Raw genomic sequence first — 16,383 nt, forward strand, 5'->3', positions numbered from 1 at the left:
TTTCAACCTTTGAATATCCTGAATACAACCCACGATGTCTCCTAGCAAGTTGGGTGTTTTCGCCCATTTGGCGCTGGCCGCCAGCGCCGTGCTCATCCCTTCGACCATGACGAACGTGGAAGACCTCGGAGACGACCACGCTTTTGAGTCTCTCGCCATCAACCCCAGCCAGCGATCCGTCGCGCTGGAGTGCCCTGGATGCGCCGTTGCGACCTTGGATGGAAAAGAGCTCAAGTGGAAGTCTGATGTTGGGAGTGCCTTCGTACGTGGTCGGCTACATGCCTCATAGCCTCGCATGCTAACAACCAACAGCGCCTGGACTTTGACGTCGGACCCCATGGCGACGCTTTAAACCTCAACAACGCCCAACTATACCCGCCATCGTTCGGCTTCCCTCCCCAGCCTTACACCCTCACACAGGTGGACCCATCTACAAAAGAGGGTCTACGTCTGCAAATCACGGGCTATGAGTTCCGCTACGACGGCGCAGAGACTATCTCAGAGGAGGGCACTGAGCTTCTTCCGATGACCTTCCAAATCACCTCGGTCGAAGGCACCACTGTCAATCCTCCTGCGCTCCAGATCAACGTGCTGAAGAACTCGGAGGGTCGCCTCATGATCGCATCCTTCAACGAAGCTGAGCGTAGCCCGGCCACACCATCAGACAAGGAGTGCAATGAGTGGCCGCTCTACTGCAAGTGGAAGAACATCATGGCCGACCGCATCGAGCAGATCAAGGACATGCGCAAGCCCAGGCCCGGCTGCCACAAGCGACCCCATGCCGGTGCCCGTCCCAACAACCCCATGGAGCATGAGGGCATGGCTGGAAAGCCCCCGCACCGCTTCCGCCCTGGCAAGCCTCACCCGCACCATCACCCTCACCACATGGGTCAACACCGTCACCACGGCTTCGCCAAGATGGCTCGTCGCGCCTTCTTCACCATCTTCGTCCCTATCCTCATCGGTATCTTCGCTGGTACCCTTACATACCTCGTCGGCATGGCTCTCGGATGTCTCATCGCTATTACCGTTGCCAAGGTCCGTGGCCAGCGCTACCAGCCGATTGTTCTGGATGAGGAGGATGTGGAAGAGGCAGAGGAGCGTGGAGAGAAGGAGGAGTACGCCGAGCTTCCAGCATACGATGCTCCCCCTGTCTACGAGGAGGCTGCCGATGAGGAGGCTGCTGTCAAGAAGACGGATGAGACAAAGTAAAGCTTACTCTAGGCCTGGAGGACGGTACAAGTGGCGAGTGGATATGGTCATGTCACGCTTCTGGTTAGATGGATAATTTGTAGCATGGCCCTCGTTTATAGTCCGTGTTGATTAGCTAGCTCTCGCAACGAATCCTTTTTGTTCATACTGACAGTGTTGATACATTACTTTGAAGTGCAAGTCTTGTTTTATTTACGTCTAACGACCTTATTGCTGCTCCATAATGGCACCCCTCTCCATGCGGATGAGCGGCCAGTAGAGAGGCCTAGGGTGCGGTGGCGCGGCATGCACAGACACGTCTTGTGCCACACGACTCATCCTGGAATGGTTTATGATAATGACTTTAGGGGACAGCCGGGTAAAGCTATTCTAGGCAGCAATGCTGATTACGTGACTCATACGTTCGCATTGGAAGGCATGCGCATGAGCAACCAGCAAGTATATCTAAAGAGTGGGACATGACCACTCAACGATAGGCTGCGACCGATATGACGCCACATTTCCGTCTGCATCTTCTCAGACAGCAGCAAGTAAGGGTATGATATAAGCCAAGTCTTGGTTCATTGAAGTATCAATATGCCGAAAGATTTGAAAGGTCTGTGACATGGCGGTGAAAGCTTCAAGTAGATGTTTCTGAGAAAAGGACAAGAAACATGATATATAGACTTTAAGGAACAAGAGCAAACAGAATAATGAAAAGAACCTTCTCCAGAACTGAACGCGTCTTTGGTAGTTGCTTGTCGCGGTGGTTGGTATAGTTCGTGCACAGCGTGAACGCGTCGTGGAGGGGTGAAGAAGGCGTGCCGTATTTGATACAAGACGCGCAAAACATTGTTCGGTATTGCAAGAGGTTCTTTATATATTCAGTCGTCTTCCGACAAATTTTGAGAGGGTGCAGCACGTTGTAGCCGCATGCAGGGCGATTATCACGATCCGACGTTGGTGTTCCAGTCGCGTCGGCACGCCGCGATTGAAGTTCCCGCACGGGCCATTTCGCCGACACCTGCATCAGCAGCCCGGCGCGCCTGCAAGCTTGGGTGGTCTTTGGAAGTGCTGCTTTCCACGCTTTTGATTTTCCCCCAGATGTGAAGGCGCAAGGCCTTTGATTTCATGTTCTGACTCGCCCCGACCGGGCCTAGCGCCACTCTGTGTGATCTGGAGGCACCCGCGCCCGCCGCCCTCGTCTATATAACCGGCCCACCCGCGTCTTTGGAGTCTTTTCTTTCTTCTCTTTTCGCAACCCCCAGCTTTCATCTTCATCCACGCCATTTACGCTGCACCAACGCGCGTAATATACCAATACCCATCACCTTCATCTCCACTAACCTTCCAACAACATGACTGGACGTAAGTACATCTGTATTCCTCTTCCATTACCCGCGCATCGACGTTGTCGTCGCTGTCGCCGCTGCTGCACATGGCGGTGAGGCGCGCTTGGTGTTGAGGCTCAACGCGTCGCCCCACTATTGCACCGCGCATCACGACACTCATACACAACCACCATGCCGTGACGGCATCTATCATTACCACAAGACAACATGCTAACATACCTCTGCAGGCGGCAAAGGTGGCAAGGGTCTTGGAAAGGGTGGCGCCAAGCGTCACCGCAAGATTCTTCGTGACAACATCCAGGGTATCACTAAGCCCGCTATCCGCCGTCTCGCGCGCCGTGGTGGTGTCAAGCGTATTTCAGCCAGTAAGCATTCCCAACCTCGTCGCCATGCCAGACAAGTCCTAACATGACCGCAGTGATCTACGAAGAGACCCGTGGTGTCCTCAAGACTTTCCTCGAGAGCGTTATCCGTGACGCCGTCACCTACACCGAGCACGCCAAGCGCAAGACCGTCACCTCCCTCGACGTCGTCTACGCCCTCAAGCGCCAGGGCCGTACCCTCTACGGTTTCGGTGGTTAAACATCTCCTCTTCTCGTCACGACACATCGGCGCCCGGCATCGACGGCCCTTGCGGCCTCTTGGTCGGGGACTGTTCGCATGGTCACACATTGTTTATGGATATGATCTGGTCACGGCTATCGGTCTTCACGGCGTTATGTTCATGGGTGGTTTGGAAATGATCAATATGAAGCTTCGATCTTCATTTGGCTAGTTCAGTCAATGCATACATATTCATGCACCTTGCTGTCCAATTGTTTTGTCTTGTGATGTTGACTCATGTTGTGCCGTCTTGACCTCGAGCACAGCTTATCGCTTGCTATACTCGACAGTATCTGACTCTAAACAAATCCCCTTCCACCTTGGCATCCTCCGACCGCCATCTCGTCAGCTTCACTAACACTTCTCCACGTTGGTCGCAGCCATAGCCAGGAGGTACGCTTGAGTAACCACATCAAGCTGGTCAAACGGCTGTCCACTCTTCGAAGCGAGTATACCTTGGCGACTGATGATCTCGTTGTACAACTTGCGATCCTCAATGTGAACATTGCCAGCCCGCAGTATGACCATCGGCACGATCTTGACCTGGTCGAGTTCAGGAACATGGACCTTTGCATAGCCTCTAGCATGACCACAATCCGGCGGCGGTACACCCACAATCACACCCTGGGCACCTGGAAATATCTCAACATCGCCAGACGGGCTCTTGTAGTAGTGTCGCACTTCGTAACCGAAACCTTCGCGTATGGGAGCAAGGTCTGGGTTGAGGTTGGAATGGGTCCAGGGCTGCAGGTCGTCTCGGACGTCTTCCCAAAAGGTGGTTTCGGCGGCGGAGGTGTCGATGAAGCGTTCTACGGCGTTTACTCTTATAGGGAACGCATGCTCGGAGGGGATGAAGGCCATGTTGATTGGGTGCGCTGTAGCTGAGATTTGTCAGTATTGAAGAGCTGAAGTGGGCACTGTGGTGGGAAGCGGAATACCTGAGTATGTCGTGAGTGCCCTTGTTGGGATTTCGAAGTAACGTTGTTGTTGCGAGGATGTAGAGATGAGCGTGGTGTATATGATACGCTGAGCGAGCAAGAGCCAAATACAGATTGGGCGCGCAGGGCAAGGTAAAGGTACCTTGAGGCGGTGTTGATACGCGCAGCACAAATCCTCTCGAGGTGAAGTAAAGGCAAAATATACTATATGAGCCTCTCTGTACACTGTCCGAGTGTCTCGTCCAGTGCAGCCTACTCGCTTCAACTGTCATTCCCTTTCTAAATCCAGCTCCCCACCGCCTCCTCCACCTCTTTACAGCATCCCGTCACCCCAAACAACCCTCCCTCAACCCTGACACTCTCCAAACTCCACCTCTTCAACTCTTCACTAACACTCTCCACGCCATCTTCCACAACCAGCACATCAAACCCCCTGTCACTTGCCTCCCGCACCGTACTACTCACACACGCATCCGTCGTGACCCCACAAACCACCAAATTCTTCACCCCCTTCGCCCTCAACATCATGTCAAGCTCTGTATGCGCAAATGCCCCTCGCCCGGGCTTATCAATAACCAGCTCTCCCTTCGTGGGCCTCAACTCTTCAACAATCTCATGCCCTTCTTCACCGCGAATCAGAAGGCGGCCTAACGGACCCGGGCTCCCTATTTCTGCGCCGTTGACCCGACTCCGATGTGCTTCTCTACTGCTGACTGTGGCTAGCGAGGGATCATGACCTTCCCGTGTGTGTACGACGGGGAAGCCTGCACGGCGGAACTTGGACAGTAAGGATGCGATGCGGGGAATCAGTGGCTCGAAACGTGATAGAGAGTAGCCTTGCGAGGAGAGGTAGCCGCCCGGGGAGAGGAAGTCGCGTTGCATGTCTATGATAACGAGGGCGGTTGTGGTGGGATGTAGGGTTGAGTTATGTGGCCACGCATACGGCGTTGTCGTGGAGATTTGAGATGCCATGGTGTTTTGATCGCAAGCTTTGTGCTACTGAGTGTATAGCAGGAACGAATTGATGTGGTGATCAGGTGATGCAGGTACGATGATGACCATGAGGGATTGAGACGGTGGGCATGTCGTTATCCATTTGTGCATACATCGCGTCGTCAAGGTTACCTACATTCACATCTCCGCGCGGCAGTGTGTTACGTTCGTGGATTTATTGTATTGTCTTGACTGATCCTATCGCGTCGGGTTGTGATAGCCGGTTATCGGGATCGGCAGGTACCTATGCATCTCGACTCCTTCCGAACTGCTTCAATCCTCACGCCACAACACCATCGCAATACTTCCTTTGTACACATGTTTGCAATCCGATAGCGAAGATTTTGTCTCGAAGGTAACCGGCCGATGGATGTTCTCAGCCGCATACATACCGCATAGCAGGCAACTCATCTCGTCTACCGTACCCCACTTCTACCAGCACCCCGGTTGCTCCTCATGCCGCTTCCGCTCCCTATCTCGACCAATCCACTCCACACGCTTGATGCGCGATAAGACATGTACGAGATGCTTGGCGGCTTCCCGAAATGGAAGCACAACCTGGGGCAGATGCTCGTTATCTGGATGACGCAGGGTTCGGCCGTTGACGGCGCCCTGTCGTTCAATGGCTGCGAGAAACGGCTTTGCGCGATACCCGGACAGGTATATGTATGCGGTTAGGTAACGCTTGAACAATCGCTTCCAGGCTGTTCGCATGTTCACAGTCTCTTGACCTTCTTTCTGTCGGTTTTGTGATAATCAAGACGGTAGAGATGGCGCACAGCCCAGAAGAGAAGAAGATCGTGGAGGAGGCCAACAGCGACGATGATGTGCTGGCGCAGCTGGGATATACCCAAGGTAAGTTCACAAAGTCATACTTGCGAACGTGCACTGATTGCGTTCACAGAGCTCAAGCGCAGCTTTGGTCTACTTGGGATGGTCGGCTTCTCGTTCAGTATTGTGACTTCATGGACCGCACTCTCCGGTGTACTCATCATTGGTGTTGAATCGGGTGGGCCGCCAGTCATGATTTGGGGCTGGCTGTGTGTCTGCCTTGTGACACTTGCTGTTGCGTACTCAATGGCTGAGATGTGTAGCGCGTATGTACACCTGTGCCTGACTATATGGCTGAGCTAACCGTCTCTAAGGTACCCTGTTGCAGGTGGGCAGTACTCTTGGGTGGCTATCCTGGCACCGACACGCTGGGCTCGCTCAATGAGTTATCTCTGTGGATGGTGTGTATTTTCAAGATGACTTTCCAATGACTTCCTGACATGAACAGGTTCATGCTGATTGGAATCATATGCATGGGCGCAGTCAACAACTTCGTCGCTACGAACTTCATTCTCGGTACCGCCCAGCTCAATTATGGCTTCACGATAGAGCGATGGCACACAGTACTCATCGCCTATCTCATCACATTCATCGCAGCGGCATCTAACATCTACCTGCCACACATCCTTAACAAGCTTTCGAAAGCGATCTTCATCTGGAATCTCACTTCCTTCGTCGTCTGTCTCGTCACCATTCTGGTCACCAACGATCACAAGCAATCGGCGAGCTACGTATTCAGCGACTTCGAGAATTTCACCGGATGGAACGCGCCATATGCTACATGCCTGGGGCTACTTCAATCAGCGTTCGGAATGTGCTGTTATGACGCACCTTCGCACATGACCGAAGAGATCAAGAATGCCCGGAAACAAGCTCCCCGCGCGATAGTCATGTCGGTTTACATTGGCTTCTTCACCGGATTCGTCTGGCTAGTCGCATTGTGCTTTTGCATTGGCGATCTCGAGGAGACGGGTGCTACCGCGACAGGAGTACCTGTCATTGCCATCATATTTAATAGCACGAACAGTGTGGCCGGAACCTCTACATTAGCATCTATGATCGCTATCATTGCCACAGTATGCGCCAACTCGCTTATGGCAGAGGGATCAAGAGCTGTATACGCGTTTGCAAGAGACAATGGGCTTCCTTTCTCGCACGTACTAAGCAAGATTTCGACAAGATCGGTGCCGGTATACGCTATTATGTTGACAGCCGTCGTACAAATGGCTTTCAACTCCATCTACTTTGGCACAACGACTGGCTTCAATACCATCATCGCCATCGCTACACAAGGTTTCTACCTTTCGTATCTAATGCCTCTACTGTCCCGCATTCTCGCCCACTTCTCCGGCAAGAAGACTCGATTGGAAGGCCCGTACTCACTCGGCCGCTGGGGCATTGTTCTCAACATTATCGGGTTTCTGTATCTGGGATTCATCTGTGTCGTGTCCAACCTACCTAGTGTCACGCCTGTGACGAGCGAGAACATGAACTACACTTCTGCGGCGACAGGAGTGGTTATGTTCATCAGCTTGATCTTTTGGATTATGACAGGAAGGAAGAAGTTCACTGGGCCTGATGATGGGAACTTGTTAGACGTGGGGAGACATGTCGCGTAGGCTTCGAGTACCCCGCTCGGTACCCTTTGTTGTCACTAATGTCTCACCTCCGATAAGATACAAATTGAGAATAGGACATCATTAATAAATTATCTTTGTTGACATGCTTGTGAGTCACTGTGACGCATAGCGCAAGGGTCGAGCCTCGCTACCGCCTGCGGTTAGCACAGTGTCCACGCACCTGCATCCAGGGACTGTTTGATGATTACGGATCGATACCACAACAACCTCACAATTCTCAAAGCTTCTGGCACGGCAACAACCTCGTCGGAAGTCGCCTCAAGCTGCCGAAATATAGAGCGCGCACCATCTACGACTAGCCCAGGCGACCAGTCTCACATCGTAGACAGACTGTTACACCATGTCGAGAAGAAAAAACGAGCGCGAAAAAGCAAGGCTCAAACGTCGACGCGAGCTTGACCAGAAAGGATACAACATCGCCAACACAATCGAATGTCGGACCCTGCGGAAAGGAGCAAGGAAACAGATCGCACGTGAACGCGCTGTAAGACTATGGATCTATCCCTGGATCATGGCTCCGACAGGCCGATTTCTACATTCGTATCCAAAAGCCAGTCTTCTCGGCCTGCCTTCCGAAATTCGCCAACAGATCATCTACGAAGCGTTTGGTATGACGGAGCTAAGACGCATGGTTGAGTACACAGAGAACAAGGGAGCTCTAGCGGCAGCTCTGACAAAAGAGAAGGCGCAAAAGCTGAAACAACGACGAGAGACAGCAATGGGTATACCCATGTCGCAGTTTGAAAGTGACTGCATCACGATGCTACATCGGCGCATTGCTGACTTCTGTTGCGTGTCGCATTTCTTACACACGGATATGGAGTATGTGGGAAAGCTATGGAAGAAAGATCTGGAGAAGTCACTCAAGTGGCAGTTCTCGGCGCCGCTGAAACTGCACAAAGCGCCTACCCAGGAAACGGTTGACGTTCCGAGACGAACAAGGGGAACAGTGGTCAAAGTGAAGGGGCCAGGCAAGCATGCTAGGCGACCCCCGAAGTGTTGGAAGTGTGAGGAAAGACATCATGATAGAGATCCAGTCTGTCCGATGGCGAGATATGATATTGAAAGATGGCGGCGACTGACGAAGAAGAAGAAGAAGAACAAGAGGGAGGACTGGATTGATACAATGCAGCCATGCTCACTATTCGTGGGGACAAAGATAGTGTTTGCCGATGACTAGGCAGTTGAGGTAGGTAGAATGAGATTTGAAATACAAGCCAGCAGGCTACCTTGTCGTTGAGGTAGTCAGAGTCAAACTTGAAGTACAAGCCGGGAGGCGGCATTTCGCTATAGTCCTTTAAAGAATGACTGTGATACTCAATGTAGTCCTCACCCATATTGTGGACTATCGCGCGCATCATGAGTGAACGCAAGTCGTCTTCACCTTCACCAGACTGGAGCTGCTCTTCCAAGACACAATAGCCGGATACAATAGCAGGAAGCTTAGGTCGTACCAGCTATTGAAAAATAGCACTCGACTGGCAGTTGCCATATATCTTTCGTCCCGAGGCTTTGCCTCCATCTCTTGCTTTCTCTTCAAACCCTACTTACATCTATATCTTCATACTCACAATTCAAACAAACAACTACCTTCAAAATGGACGGCGAGAAGATGGAGTTCGGCAAGGAAAGCGACTACTTCCCCTTCCACTTTTTCCCTCCCTCCAAGCCCCTACCCCCCGCTCAGGGACCAACTGGCGCTGGCGCCAAAATGAGCTTGAGCTTGGATGTCTTCCCGCCGGGGCCGGGGGCTGGGGACGACAAGGGCGCTAACTCCGGAAGCGGTGTCTTGGCATTTGCGACAACAAAGCAAGTACCCACGCTTAAAGAGAAGGATTTGTCGCGACTGGTGGAGGAGGAGAGCGACTACAACATGTCGGGGCAGGAAGATTCTGTGGAGCAGATCAGGCGAGACCGCGACGAATACAAGGAGTCACTTGATCGCGAATACGACCGATACGGCAATCTTGAGTCGCAGCACGAGCGACTCAAGGAATCACTCGCAAAGTCCAACAACGACCTCGCCGACCTACGACGCCGGCGCGAAGACACCAGTTTTCAGCTCGATCAAAGCACTTCGCTGCTTGCGCAAGAGCAGGAGAAGATTCACACCCTCGAGACGCGCAACGCAAAACTTGCCCAAGAGCTCCAGAAGAACGAGACCGCCCTCAGCGAGGCCCGCAAGCAGATCGAGAACCTCCACGCCGACGTCCAGCAAGCGCAACAAAATGTCAGAGCCGCCCTCGCCGACCGCGACGAGTACAAAGTGGAGCTCGAAGACTTGAACTTGCAGTTCAAGGATCTAACTGCGCAATGGCAGGAAGGAATGGAAACTATCGCCGAGCTGAAGGAGACACTCGAAGATCACATCAACTTTGAGGAGAAGAACAACCTCCAGGGCGACATCGCTGAGGCCAACGCCGAGCATGAGCGCATTCTACGGGTCGTCGAAGTCAAGGACGAGCGCATCAGCCACCTCGAGTCGCTGTTGCAGAAGGAAATTGAGCGCAACCGCCATGAACTCGATGAGAAGGCTCGAGCCGCCGCTGCTTCGCCAGTCGACGATGACCGCCACATCGGCAGCATGGAGGGTACGCTTGAAGCAGAGCTCGACGCGTCCGGGATCGACGACAGTGATTGGATTGCAGCTGATGCCAGCGACTACGAGCCTTATGTGCCATCATCTGCCTCCGAGATCCACGTAGCCGCCAGCGTCGAACCGCGCGACCCATCGCCAACATCGCTGTCCACCAGCCCCGTCCACCAGGCCGCCAGCACCGAGCCCGAGGCTGCGAAGTCGCCCATACAAACCGTCGACATCCGCGAAGCTGCCAGCACCGAGCCCGAGACCGCGAGGTCGCCTATACAAACGCTTGAGGTGCGCGAAGCCGCCAGCAGCCCGCCCGCCGAGCCAGCGCGCATTCCGCTCTCATTCTACAACGTGCGCGACATCTTCAACTGCGCCCCGGAGCAGCCTATTGGTGCGGTCTTGACTACCAGCAAGCCGACTGCCATCAGCACCGCGCCCATCGAGCCCCCTCGCGTTTCGTACTCCCTCGACGACGTGCAGAATGTCTTCAGCTATACGCCTATAGAGCCTGCTGGTTCGCCTTTGGCCCTCAGCCCGCAGAAGTCCACAAGCACCGAGCCCATTGAACTCGTCCGCCCCGCGCTCTCCTTCCAGGACGTGCAGAACATCGCTAGCACTGAGCCCGTCGACGCCGCTCGCGCTGGACTTTCCTTGTACGGTGTACACGACGTAGCCCGCTATGCGCCTGTGGTGCCTGCTGAGGCGCGTTTCGCCATGTACGAGGAAGAGATTACGAGCGTTTCACCCCACAGTCCTGTGTCTGTTGCCTCGACACTTTTTGGAGACGAGATCGCCAACTTTGCGCCAAGAGAGCCCGCCGTTCCTACACTCGCGCTGAGCCCAACTGGATCTGTCAGTACCAGTCCAGTTGCGCGTCAGAACCCCACCGCCGAGCTTTCTACCCAAACTGACGCACCCGCAACCACCACCGATTTCTCCGTGCAGACCGACGCACCTGCGCTCACGAGCCAACTTCTTCCTCAGGCGGCTTCCGAGACGACGCCCGTCGAACCCAACACCCAGGTTGCTATCGCCAAGCCAACCAACCGCATCACTCCCATCATGGTCACCCGCGAAGTCAAACCCGTCGAGCAGGCCGTTCACCAGCCCGGATATCAGCGCCCAGTCGCAGCTTCGTCCAAGAAGATTGGATTCATGGGATGGATCCCCTGGTTGGTCGCGATCCTTGTGGCGCTTTACGCACTCGTTCAAGAGGCCGAGCTGGCTGCGTGGAAGAACGCGAACGGTGTCGGTTTCGGTGGTGGCTACGGAAACGTGGCTACTCGCAGTGGAGCTTACGGCAATGGTCGCCACCTCTTCGGCGTCATTCCCATCGGTATGGACATTGGCGGTTCGTGGGTGTCTGAACAGATTGCCCGACGCATGTCTGCGGCCATCTCTCTCCTCGAGGACTTGGCTGGTATCCCGGTCGAGCCTCATTACTGAGCTTGCTGGACACAACTGGCACTTGGTATGAAGACTCGCACCTTCGACGAACCTTGACGATCTACCGAACGCGTCTCACCGCTCGCCGTCCATCACTCTGATGACATCTACGACGTTGTGAGACGATCACGTTACGACAGCCATTCACGACCAAGTTGAACATTCCAGCAGTGTCATGACGGCGCATACTTTAATGCTTTTCCTTTCTTTTATTGCTTCACAAAATTGCATACCCCGGAACAAAATACCCATTCCCACTTTCCGAAAAAAGATGTCCTGGGACACAGCATCTACGACGGCGTTTTGTTTAGGCTCCGGCCTGTCGTTCCAGCGAGATGGACTGTTTATACCCCCAGATACCCCCCTTGACCTTTTGCTTCTTTCTGCAAGCTGCGAGCGACGAAGGACATGTAACCTCCCGCCGCGGGATACGATTTGTTTACCAAATCTGCGGACTTGGATACGACGTCGGCAGTTGCCCTCGAGACGAGAGATACGATTACGACTTCAGATAGCACATTAGACTAGACTATGATGATTCTTCACGCCCAACGGGAATCTCCAACCTGATGTCTACGTGAAGCCCGATTACGCGTCGTGAATGCCTCAGCTCGACAGGCAATGTCCAATTGTTGGCTGGATAGATTATCTCGATGATGGGACGGTACTCCTCCGCAAGCCTTCACTGGAGGATAATGGACGTGATCCATCATCTCGGGAGGAAATGGAAGAATGCGAACCCGGAGTTGAAGAGGACACCGTTGCTTGGTCAATTCATCAGTGCCCAATATCACGCACGGCAGAGTATCAGGCAGAGTATTATAGCGGTCGGATGAATCATGAGCCTAAAGGTATTCGTAAGCGGTCAGCTGAACAGAGTGAGATCGTCGCGACCGGAGAAGGTATCCTAGATGTGTCGCGGGAATCGCGTGAACTCATGATTGTGATATACGTTGACTTGGTATTGATATGATACTACTGGTACTATAATACATGGTCTCTACTGTGTCTATTGCGCATCATTAACGCAATATGTACAGATTGTCAGGTACACTGAGATGCAATGCATCAAGAGAGGTACATACGATTACCCCCACGCGCTTATATCTTCGAACGCAGTTGCCGGGAGTATTCGGGCCGCTCGTGACAACAGCGGAAGCATCAGCGCCCAAGGTGACGGTCGACTGCGCGGCCAAGCAGCGGAAGAGCGCATCCTTGGGTCCGAGATGGCCGGACTGGGATGCACTGTCTATGTTGGGATGTTGGGGACGATGAGGTAGATGAGGGACATGCCGTGCGAGGTTTGGATGGGGTTCAACTGGTGGGTCGGATACCCTGACACCGGCGGATGGGGATGCAACGGAGAAGAAAGAAAGAGGTGGGTACCCTGTTCCACCACGATGTCAACAAGCGGAAGGTATCCAGATGAAACCCATTGAGAAAGTGGCTCGAGGCGCAATGACCACGGGCTGCATGTCGTAGCACGGAAATGCTGTGATGGCTGGATGTCGGGCTGGCGCCTATGCCGATGCTCCTGCTCTTTTCGTCTGAAGTTCTCGACCACGAGAACAAAAGCCGACAACTTTAAAGTTTAATCTGACAGGAACAAGTGGAAATGACAGAGACCACTACTAGTAGTGAAGATATAGAGTTCCATCACGGTGGCCATTGCAGAATCGGGAGGGTGCTGGCTTGGGCAGCACGGCAGGCTGCGTGCAATCAAGAGATGCGCATCATTGAGCGTCGCAGCATACATGTGGTGACACGAAAACACGTGCTGTGTTGGCGGAGCTGCTGGACCTGATGGGTGCCTGACGAAGATTGCGCTGGAGCGGTAGGTCTGGAATTTGGACTAATGAGAACCAGCCACGACGAGGAAGCACGAGGAGATGGAGCCCTAGTGTGCGGTAGAGGGAAGTGTTCCTACTGGCAGCCCGTGCTTGAAGGCTCTGCACACTCGAGGATAGGCTTGCACTCCGTTTTGGCCGCGGAGGCCATGATGCTGTCAAGAAGCAGAGAGCGCCGTGATGTATCGACAGATCGTCGTGCTGGGCTCGGCCGCTGATGAAGTGGCGGCGCCCGAGAAGAGTGGCATGCTGGAGCGGCGGCAGCGAGTCGGTGAAGCTTTCTGGACCGACCGACGCTGGGCGCACAACGTCACAGATGGCCGAAGCGAGCGACCAGGGCGTAGCCTTGGTTGTTGTTGGGGGTGATGATGCAGGGCTCACCGGCGGACAGGTAAGAAATGTCTGTAAAAACACCAGCGGCTAGCCCCGAAAGCCTCTCCACACGCCGGCAAACCTTGAAGGGCTCGTCGAGCAGTGCAAATGGCTTTAATTTGCCCAATCACGGCTAGCAGCGCGCGCGGTAAAGAAACAAGTGCCTGCTGACAAGCGACGATGCCCGTTTGCATCACCGTCACTAGGGCTCAGAAGGGTCAGGCTGGTCTCGGGCACCCTCGCAGTTGCTGCCCAAGCGACGCCACCTGAGGGCTGCCCAGGTCCGTCTCCACACCGTCGAATGCGCACCAGACGCTCGAGCTATGGAGACTGCTGGCCCATTCGAATAATTAGTTCGGCTGCCGACGGTACGCCGCGCTTTTCGTCTTCTTTTCTCTTCCCTTCTGCTGCTTTCCCATCGATCGCATCTCGACAGAACCAGCCTGCATCAACTCCGCCAAACCAGTGTCACAAGCCTGCGCTCAGCGTGCTGCCCAACCGCTTGACCTGCATCACCGCCATCACCCCAACGGCCAATCACCCCCCGCTCCCGCTGCAAGCCATTGTTCAGTTGCGGCTCCTCGACTCTTTGAGCACTCAGTAAAGTACTCTTCCCGTCGCCCGTACGCTGCGCATTGTCTGCCAGAGTGCGCATAGTGCTTGGATCTTAGTTCCCTCTACTTCCGAGTACCTGCTGTGACCGCCCCCACCAGGAAGCTGCATCCAGCCACGCCGTCAAGGTCCACTCTTGTCACAGGCCAGACCCCCCAAGGTGCCGGTATATTGGTCAAACCCCCGCTTCTGCGTCCTGCATCTCTGAACACCTCTCTCCTGGACTCTTTCTGGACACCTCAGCCCTCGGACTCCCAGGACTGCTTTTGCCCGTATCTTGGTTGCCTAGAGCCCCTCCATCTTAGCTCCCATAGCTTGGCCCCCATTCCAGGACTGACATCACTGTCATCTTTCTTTTCGTAACCTTCCCACACGCCTCTCAATAACCATGTCGCGCGCAAATCAGTGGTTTGTGCCAGGCGATGGCATCGCGAGAGAAGTCATCACCGCCGACATCCAGCGCTACCTGGGCCCAGATGCGCTTGTCAGGCCCGGCACAGGCACCGGAGAGTACCAGGTCCGCACATGTCTCCTTGATGCCAGTACGACGGAAAACTAACTCTCTCGCAGGGCCAGCCAGGCTACTGGATAACCGCGTACCGCACACTCACCTCGGTAGGTTGAGCCGTCGGACGGTGCTCGCGCACTTCGCTAACGAACCCCCAGCAAATGATTCAGGACTTGAAGATGGACTCTCAGCGCTGGCAACAGGAGCGCCAGCCTGGCGACGTCGGACGTGGAGGTAGCCATAGTCCTCAAGTGCGCACTACTAAGGTATCTGGGGGCTCTAACGCTTCATTAGTCGCTTACCAAGACTCTCGTACACATGCTGCTCGTCAGCATTGGGGTCCGACAAAACCGTATGAACACGGTGCGCCCAAGTCGGCGGCGGATCCATATGACCAGCCACCTCGCCAGTCGTCAACGTCGTCTAGAGCGACAACGTATGCGTCTTCAGGCTATGGTAGCAGTGATCCCCATTATACCACGACTCCCACATCCGCGTATGGAAGTTCGCATCCAGGATACCAGGCCTCCTCCGTCTCTGCTGCTCCCAGGACCCAGCCAGCGGACCCGTACTCATCTTACCAACAGCCCAGCGGACGGGATTACCCTGCGCAGTCTGCTTATTCCTCTTACCCAGCGCAGACCCCAGACCCCTATGGACGCCAGCCGGCCACCCAAGCGACCCAGTACGCTACTCCAAGGTATTTTGGTTACTATGACGAACCCTATTTGGTCTATCGCTAAGCCCCATTAGTGCCACAGCAGCCGCTCCTGGCTACTACATTGCCTCTGACGGTCGTCGTAAGTCATTGCAGTCGTTGCGCGACTACACAACTAACATTTCTCCCTCAGAATATCCCTTGTCGCAACAACCTCAATCGTCACGCAATCCACAGTCTGGCACCTCTAGGTACAGTACAAGATAGAGTCCATCTCCATTGACGGCCTTGTCCTTGTTCCTGCGTCGATACACCGAACCCGGAGATACCCCTTCTTTCCAAGCTACTGGATGGTGCTCTGGAGTCTGGCCACTCTAATGTTTTAATGGATCCATCTTCTACCCTCTGGGTACCGTAGGGAGTTTGCCATTACCAAAAGCATCCGGACAGATTTGTTTCCCTGGGACTTAAGCCATGGACCCATACCTCTCCCAGCCTGGCGGAGCAGCCCACAGGAGCATTTACTACCCGGATTTTCTTTGTTTTTGATCTTATGTACGTTAATTGGGAAATTGGGTTTCGTTTCTCATTCTCCTCACACGACTGGATCTTTGCTCTGCGGGATGCGGAACCAATTCCTGCCATGGATCTTCCAGCCTCCATTTGGACATGTATTCCGCTCATGGCTGTCATTATCATGCAATTGCATCAATTCCCCGGATTCTGCTTTTCTTGCTATGTATATACCTACGACACGGGCGTTGCTCCACGAAGTCGATGTTTACGAATGAACGGTTATCTG

General features: G+C 54.0%; 7 protein-coding genes across 7 annotated transcripts; 5 read left to right on the forward strand and 2 right to left on the reverse strand.

Moving 5' to 3' along the window:
• Nucleotides 1-34: 34 nt before the first annotated feature.
• On the forward strand, nucleotides 35-1,212 carry J4E90_004994 (uncharacterized protein; the record flags this gene model as incomplete). Its single annotated transcript, XM_051434552.1, has 2 exons — nucleotides 35-262; nucleotides 313-1,212. 2 exons carry the CDS (start codon nucleotides 35-37, stop codon nucleotides 1,210-1,212), a joined length of 1,128 nt encoding a protein of 375 aa, XP_051291808.1.
• A 1,337-nt stretch (nucleotides 1,213-2,549) lies between these two features.
• J4E90_004995 (uncharacterized protein) lies at nucleotides 2,550-3,125 on the forward strand (the record flags this gene model as incomplete). The annotated part of the gene is made up of 3 exons (XM_051434553.1): nucleotides 2,550-2,559; nucleotides 2,771-2,908; nucleotides 2,962-3,125. The coding sequence occupies 3 exons, from the start codon at nucleotides 2,550-2,552 to the stop codon at nucleotides 3,123-3,125; spliced, it is 312 nt and encodes a 103-aa protein (XP_051291809.1).
• Nucleotides 3,126-3,500: 375 nt separating this feature from the next.
• Nucleotides 3,501-4,007, reverse strand: J4E90_004996 (uncharacterized protein; the record flags this gene model as incomplete). The annotated part of the gene is made up of 1 exon (XM_051434554.1): nucleotides 3,501-4,007. One exon carries the CDS (start codon nucleotides 4,005-4,007, stop codon nucleotides 3,501-3,503), a length of 507 nt encoding a protein of 168 aa, XP_051291810.1.
• Nucleotides 4,008-4,363: 356 nt separating this feature from the next.
• On the reverse strand, nucleotides 4,364-4,966 carry J4E90_004997 (uncharacterized protein; the record flags this gene model as incomplete). The annotated part of the gene is made up of 1 exon (XM_051434555.1): nucleotides 4,364-4,966. The coding sequence occupies one exon, from the start codon at nucleotides 4,964-4,966 to the stop codon at nucleotides 4,364-4,366; it is 603 nt and encodes a 200-aa protein (XP_051291811.1).
• An 881-nt stretch (nucleotides 4,967-5,847) lies between these two features.
• Nucleotides 5,848-7,527, forward strand: J4E90_004998 (uncharacterized protein; the record flags this gene model as incomplete). Its single annotated transcript, XM_051434556.1, has 4 exons — nucleotides 5,848-5,932; nucleotides 5,982-6,174; nucleotides 6,223-6,309; nucleotides 6,357-7,527. The coding sequence occupies 4 exons, from the start codon at nucleotides 5,848-5,850 to the stop codon at nucleotides 7,525-7,527; spliced, it is 1,536 nt and encodes a 511-aa protein (XP_051291812.1).
• Nucleotides 7,528-9,145: 1,618 nt separating this feature from the next.
• J4E90_004999 (uncharacterized protein) lies at nucleotides 9,146-11,584 on the forward strand (the record flags this gene model as incomplete). The annotated part of the gene is made up of 1 exon (XM_051434557.1): nucleotides 9,146-11,584. The coding sequence occupies one exon, from the start codon at nucleotides 9,146-9,148 to the stop codon at nucleotides 11,582-11,584; it is 2,439 nt and encodes an 812-aa protein (XP_051291813.1).
• Nucleotides 11,585-14,803: 3,219 nt separating this feature from the next.
• On the forward strand, nucleotides 14,804-15,039 carry J4E90_005000 (uncharacterized protein; the record flags this gene model as incomplete). Its single annotated transcript, XM_051434558.1, has 2 exons — nucleotides 14,804-14,932; nucleotides 14,986-15,039. The coding sequence occupies 2 exons, from the start codon at nucleotides 14,804-14,806 to the stop codon at nucleotides 15,037-15,039; spliced, it is 183 nt and encodes a 60-aa protein (XP_051291814.1).
• Between the last annotated feature and the right edge of the window lie 1,344 nt (nucleotides 15,040-16,383).

The sequence above is a fragment of the Alternaria incomplexa genome (genome assembly GCF_024043165.1).
Source record: "Alternaria incomplexa strain BMP 0042 chromosome Unknown scaffold_6, whole genome shotgun sequence".
NCBI classification, from domain to species: domain Eukaryota; kingdom Fungi; phylum Ascomycota; class Dothideomycetes; order Pleosporales; family Pleosporaceae; genus Alternaria; species Alternaria incomplexa.